This window comes from Merops nubicus, unplaced genomic scaffold (genome assembly GCF_000691845.1).
Source record: "Merops nubicus isolate BGI_N331 unplaced genomic scaffold, ASM69184v1 scaffold37342, whole genome shotgun sequence".
NCBI lineage: Eukaryota > Metazoa > Chordata > Aves > Coraciiformes > Meropidae > Merops > Merops nubicus.
The window spans coordinates 3267-10140 of NW_008596212.1; the positions used below are offsets into that span (position 1 = coordinate 3267).

Here is a 6874-nt window from a genome sequence, read left to right on the forward strand (position 1 = left end):
CAGTGAAGGGATTGAAATGTCCCTTTGCTAAATCAGTTTTTCAATGTTCTTCTATTTGTTGAGTTGCTAGGTGGTAACACCGGTTTTAACTTGTTTTCAGGATTATTTATAAGTGCAATTAGTGCTCAGAAACCCCCATTATGTCTTGCACATAACTCTATCCAGGGTCCTGTAATGGTTCAAAGTGGATTAAACAAAGATCAAATAAGAGAAAGTGAGGGGGTGCTGCTAATTTACTTGGGAGATGCTGTATGTCAGTGGCTTTTATTGCATAACTGTAAAAAATACTATCACCACAGCAAGTTTTTTCTTTGCATTTCACTCTGTGCCCAAACTCCAAAGTTCTGGAAATGTTTGATGCTGTGTTCTGCCTATCACAGAATTAATGTCTGGTGTTCTCCGATGAGATGATCATTTTTGTGTGTTCTTCTGTATTCTGGGGTGCATGCTTTCCCACCTCACTAAGCACACAAGACACTCGGGATTTACACATCCTTTGACCTCAGCCTACTCTGTAGGAGTGTATTACTTTCTGTAATTGTTTTGCCAGTGACCAGGCCCAACAAAAATGATAGCACCAGCAGGAAGATGAACCAATACACAGACTGTATTGTAGACAAGGACATTCCATGAATGATCACTGGGGGTACAAACAGATCAGTCAGCTGGTACATAATTGACGACACCCCCAATGATCTCACAAAGGACGTAACTCGTCCCACAATAGGTGGTACAGACAGAGACCTGAGGTTACCCACAGTTGGCATGGGAAACAGCCAGACCAGCAAGCTAATTTGGGGCTCAGGGTTCAAACCCCAGCATTTCAGTAATACCGTGTTGCTTTTCCAGCAGATCCTGGTGTGGTGACAGCTCTCAGTGTGAACCATGGTCCGTGATCATGAGCTACCTTCCAATTGTTCAGATTCTTCCTCTATTTGCTTGGCAGTATGGAGCAGAATCCAGCCGTGACATCCCCTCCTGCGCTGACCCTTGAGCCCTCAGAGTTGGTTGTGGAGATGCTGCGTTGTTGGGAATATCGTTACAGGCTTTGGAAACTTCCCTGACCCTTGTCCTCACCCACCAGCAGCAGCAGCTCCCAGGGAGCTGCCCAGTGTATGCTTCCTGGCTTCTGGTGCAGTAACCCCAAACCTAATGTACGACAGTGTGAGATTGCTGTTAGCACAGAAGTAGCTGGGGCCACTTGTGGCATGTCTAGCTGTTCAAAGGGCAGTAACCAGGAAAACTTTTCCAGCAGCGTTGCAGGGTGAAAGCGAGTCGACTGTTTGTGAGGGGTTTGTGTTTTTCGGGAATCATTAACAGTTCTTGTGCTTCTCAATGTTTCCCCGCAGTCAGCCACCGGCCTCACCCAGCACGCAAGAAGCCATCCAGGGCATGCTATCCATGGCAAACCTCCAGTCATCAGAGTCCTGCCTCCAGACATCGTGGGGTACCAATCAGGCGAAGAATAACTCCATCTCCACACAAAACTCTAAAAAAACGGGCGGTGGCAGCAACAAAGGTGCTGGCAAGCGGCTACTAAAGAAAAGCAAAAAGAACAGTATTGACATTGAAGATTACGATGAAGATCAGGACCACTTAGATGCCTGTTTTAAAGATTCAGATTACGGTGAGCACAAACGAAGAGGCCTGTGTGAGTGTGTGCTGGGTGTGCACGCACGTCTTGGTGCATGTTTGCAAATACCACCCACGTTTCTCATGACATGCTTGCTCACTTTCTGTCACATTGAAATCGCTTGGGGCTTTTGGTAAGGAGGAGTACAAATCAGTCTGGTAGTGGTAGGACATGGGGTAATGGCTTCATACTGGAAGAGGGGAGATTTAGATTAGATGGAAGGAAGAAGTTCTTCACTCTGAGGGTGGTGAGACAGTGGAACAGGTTGCCCAGGGAAACTGGGAATGCTCCATCACTGGAGGTGTTCAAGACCAGGTTGGATTGGGCTTTGAGCAACATGCTTTAGTGGGAGGTGTCCCTGCCCATGGCAGGGAGGTTAGAACTAAGTGACTTTAAGATCCCTTCCAACCCAAACCATTCTATGATTCCATGAAATAACAAGAGGTCTGCACAACAAAATGAAGCACTCCATGATAGGTAGACTGACTACAGAGCCAATGGTGATATGGCCATCCAGGTAGACTGTATTTGAGGCATGTTACAATCAGAAGACCTTCAGAAGCATGGAAGCCCACTGAAACCACAGCAGTCAGCTCAGAAACAAGAGGTTGTCCCAGAAATGTGTGTCAGGTATGGGTGCTTACAACGAAATGTCCTTGTGTGCACAATAGCAATAAAATACCAGCTAGGGTGAATGAGAAGCTGAATGTGTGCTCAAATGATCCAGTGGTATTTTGGGTGTTGGCAGAGCACGCAAGCATCTCAGGCAGAAATAGGCACAAAGCCAGTTTGCACCAGTTCTGCCAGTTCTGCCATAATAATCTGCAGGAGCATTTTTGATTATAGGAAGTGAGGAAATGAAGAAAAGTAATGATGTGAAGACTGACAGGGACTGGAAAGCCTGAAGTCCCTAAGAGGGCAAGAAGTTGGTAGAGGTGCTGCATCACAGGAGAGTCCGTGTGTGTATAAGTCTCCCTGGCAAGCATGGCCATCAGAAGTCATTAGTTACTACTGGAAAAGTGGAGGATGCCTTTCCACATGATCAGCAGTGATGCCAAAGCAAAGTGGAGATGCTGTGACATGTTGCAGAAGGCTGTCCAGCCATTTAGAGTGCACTGCATGTGCTGGGATGGGATGTAGTGGTAGTGCTGTGGGAAAGGGCAGCTCCATGAAGCTGTTGGACAGGGCTGTGGTCAGATGCCATGCACGAATGAGGGTCTGCTCTACCGAGGGGTGGGTTTGCTCATGATGAGTCCATGCTGCCAGTGAACGGACAGTCTCCGTTGTGAGCAGTCGTGTTTTCCAGAGGCTCTGTTTGTGCCACGTCTGATCAGCAGAATTCTAGTGTCACTGGCCAAATGCCACAGCAATGCCAAAATCACCAGTGATGTAACAAATGGCAGCTTGCAAGAAAATCAAACACATGAGAAAAAAGTCCAGAAACTTTGTAGTACAGGCTGGGACAAAGTTTAGACGGATAAGCTGGTGTTTATCCCAGAGGCCTGTGAAGGGTTCTTTGACAGAAAGGTATAAGGGAGTCCTACAGGCCAGGAAGGATGTCAACTCAATGAAGTGGTTGACTGACTTTGTCTTCAGGACCAGTCTAGCCTGTGATAAGGAAACTTGTCTCTTCTAGCTGTGCTGCTGCTCCACAGACAAGAGGAAGACTGATCTTTCCTGTCTGAGAAGTATTACTGTGTATCCTAAAATTACCTGGCCACAGTTTGATGACAGCAGCTCCCAAGTGTAGTGTGTGGATGAGAGGAGGAGAAGGTCCCTGTAGCATTGCAGCTGTCACCACGCAGTGGTGCTTCTGGAGGATCTTGCTGTTGTAGCTGTGATGCCTGTGGTCACAACACCTGTACAGAGAGAGTGGGCCTCTCTGCAGGGTGGAGCTGTTTCTGCACTGAAACTATTGCCTTTGTTTCCTACTGTAGTTTACCCTTCTCTCGAATCAGATGAAGATAATCCAGTATTCAAATCCCGATCAAAGAAAAGGAAAAGCTCAGATGATGCCCCTTACAGTCCAACGGGTAAGTCCATGTGGTCTGTGGTGCCCAGACGCAGGCTGAGTGATGCAGGTCCCTAGAGAAAAAACAGCCATTTTTCGAGGAGTGTGGAAACTGTAAGACCACAGCTAGAAATTTCTTTATCACCTGGAGGATTAATCCTTTCCAGTGCAGTGGGAGGTGATATCATGTACTGGGACTCATGCCGAGCAGTGTTAGCTTTCCATCAATCAGTGGGCCAGAAAATGCCATTCCTTGGTGGGTTGTTGGTTTATTTTTCTTCACACTCTTGGTAGTGAAACAATTGGTGGCCACTTTAGCAGTGGTGTAACAGTGAAACCCCAGACAGCTAAGTAGCCATGGCTTTTAGGTGTTGACTGTGTAAAGAGAAAGCGTGTGGGAATAGTATCCTCCAGGTTCAGACAAAGCTGGTCATCTGGAAGAGTTTTTGTTGCAACTCACCAGAGGCAGTGACAGGCCATGGGCACCTTATACCCCTTTGATGTGACCAACTGACAGGGGAGTCTCCATGGCTTGCTGTGTGCGTGAGAAGTAGCCATGTCTCATCAGCTTGTGGCACTGCATGTCCACCCCCAGCTGATGGGGTGGTGAACACTGTCCGTTTGGAAACGATGCTGGAGTGGCTCATGTCTGTAGCATAGGCAGAAACCTCCTGTGGCTTTGGCTTCAGGTATTTGCAGCTGCCGGTGAAGTCGCTCGGCTCCGTTACATCTTTACAGGCAGCTTCTCCTTGGGCCTCTCTGACTGAAGGCTGTTGGTACCTCCTGCCTTCGCACGTGTCCTGGGGAAGGGTGGGCAGAGGCTGTGGCATCCCTCGCCCTCCCGGCATGGGAGGGCAGAGCCTCATCCCCCAGCATGTGCTTGTGCTGCTCACAGGGTCACATTCCACACGCCTCACCTGTGTCTGCTTTCCTTGCAGCACGAGTTGGCCCCTCGGTGCCTCGGCAAGACAGACCGGTGCGGGAGGGCACCAGAGTTGCCTCCATTGAAACTGGACTTGCTGCCGCTGCCGCCAAGTTGTCACAGCAGGTGAGGTTGCTTGAGAAGTAGTAGCTGTCAGGAGATGAAAGCCCTCTCCCCCAGCAGCAGAGTCCTGCCCCCATAGCAGTGGAGTGCCCGTCCTCCTCAGTGTTTACTCCCACCAGCGACACAACGCTCCGCAGTCTCGGGGAAAATCAAGGGGCTGAGAGTCCAATAGTAGCCCACTAGACCTGACGCCGCCGCAGCACAAGGGCCGGCGATGTTTCAGAGGTCCAGAGAGTCAGGACCAAGCAAGCGTACCTCCGGGCTAAGGCAGAAGGAGGCTGCCTGAGGGAGCGTGTATGGACCACATACTGGTGTGTATGTGAGAGTCTGACTGGTGTGACTGCCTCATCTGTGGAAATCAGCTGCTGGGAAGTGTAAGGATTTACTTCCCCAGATGTGGTGCAGGGTAGGTGACTGTGGGTCAGTTTAGTAAAAGTATTGAGGCACTTTGGGGGTTGATAAGTGGCTGGCCTCTGAAGAGGTCAGGTAGATGCTAACAGCTTAATGCACCTAGACCCCACAAAGGTGACACCGTGAGGCGTGAAGGTGACAACGTCTGCTGGAGCAAGGTTGGTGAGGCACCTTGGCAGGTTGCTGGAGACGCAGGTTTTGGTGGCATTCAGCCTCTGTGATGTGTCCTGTTGAGTAGAAGAGCTCCAAGAGTGGTAGCAGGGTTTCATCAAGAATCAGCCTGAAGGCAGGGAAGGGGAACAGGATGGTGACAGGCCACTGTTCTCATGGTTTGTATGTAGAAGCACAGTTACAAGTGGAGAGGTAATGTGTGTGTCCTAGCAGGAAGCCAAGTCTGTGCATCAGTGGGATGCTTAATATCCTCCATGCTGTTGTGAAAGTGTATGAAGATACCTGAAGATAGGAGGTGCCAGTTTTTGTGGAACATCGAAAGATTTGTTCGCTCAGAACCACGCTGGTCTCCCCGGGCAGGGTCATTCTGGCCCTGGCTGGCTCCTGTTCGCAGCGGTGTTGGCAGAGTTGACAGAGGAGGCGGCTCGGCACAGAGCGCACATGTAGATGCGAGGAAGGCGAACGTGTGCGTGCGGCAGAGCGAGCTGTGGGCGAGATGGTGGCGGAACAGACCCTGAGCAGTGTGTACTTGGCAAGCTTCGTGGGTTTTCGTTGTATCAGGACCCTAAGCAACTCCGCTGGCCCTTGCCATAGCTAAAGGTCTTCTGGAGATTAATCTGAGCTTCATGTTTGTCATTTTAAAGGAGGAACAAAAAGGCAAGAAGAAAAAAAATACCAAAAAGAAGCTGTCAACCAACAACGTGAACAAACCAGCTCAGGAAGGCAGCTCGCCAGAGCCGAAGCTGGAGTCACATGCCAGCAGCCTCACAGATCATGAGTACACCGCAGGGGCCAGCACCTTTGGGGTCGCCCAGCCTAACAGGGGATCGCAGCCGATGGCACCCGGTGTTTTCCTCACACAGAGGAGACCCTCATCATCCTCGCAGAACAATGCCTCTGCCAAAGGTACCAGGAAACGCCTGGGGTTATGGTGCAGGAATGGGGAAGGGTGAATTGGTCATGCATTCGGTGCCTTTTGCAGGGCCCTCACGTGCTGTGTCTGCCAGGGGTATGTAGAAGTGCTTTGGCAGGTCAGATCTGGTCAGAGATACTGCCCATGGCCTTGGCTGTCCTAGCACTGTGTTCCCAAACATGCCTTTTGCTGCTGGGCTGTTTGTTACAGGGTGTGAGGCACCCATGCTAGGAAGTACTCCTGAGCATGCCCCGAGGCTCCTGAGGAACACCTGCAGTGGTCACATCACAGTCCAGCATGTCTGGTGAAGCCTTGTCCAGGGGAAGATGCATCTGTGAAGGCTGTTCTGCCCAGGGCAGGCACTGCTGTGGTTGGATGATACTTGTGCACTAAGACCTGTGCTGACGTGTACATGAGGACATCCTACCCAGCAGGTGTAGAGCAGTGCAGGTCTGCAAACCTACCATGAGAGCTGCCACATGGGAGCAGAGGAATATCAAACCTTGAGAGTAGCCCAGGTACACGGCCAAAGCCAAGAGAGAGGAAGAGGTGGCTTGTTGTCTGCTTTAGGGCAACTGTTCGAAAGCTGAGGCTGTCCTGGAGTCTGGGCTAGGACCTCCTGTTCTCTGCTTGAACTTTGTTCAGAAAGCGTGACAGAGGCAGGCATGTGGGACAGGTACCATGTAGTGT

At 50.2% G+C, this 6874-nt stretch overlaps 1 protein-coding gene across 1 annotated transcript; it reads left to right on the forward strand.

The window, feature by feature from the left end:
* Positions 1-1349: 1349 nt before the first annotated feature.
* Positions 1350-6177, forward strand: LOC103769148 (lysine-specific demethylase PHF2-like; the record flags this gene model as incomplete). Its single annotated transcript, XM_008936324.1, has 4 exons — positions 1350-1627; positions 3571-3666; positions 4583-4692; positions 5916-6177. Coding segments are annotated over 4 exons (746 nt in total), but the record flags the coding sequence as incomplete, so codon positions are not given.
* Positions 6178-6874: the final 697 nt, after the last annotated feature.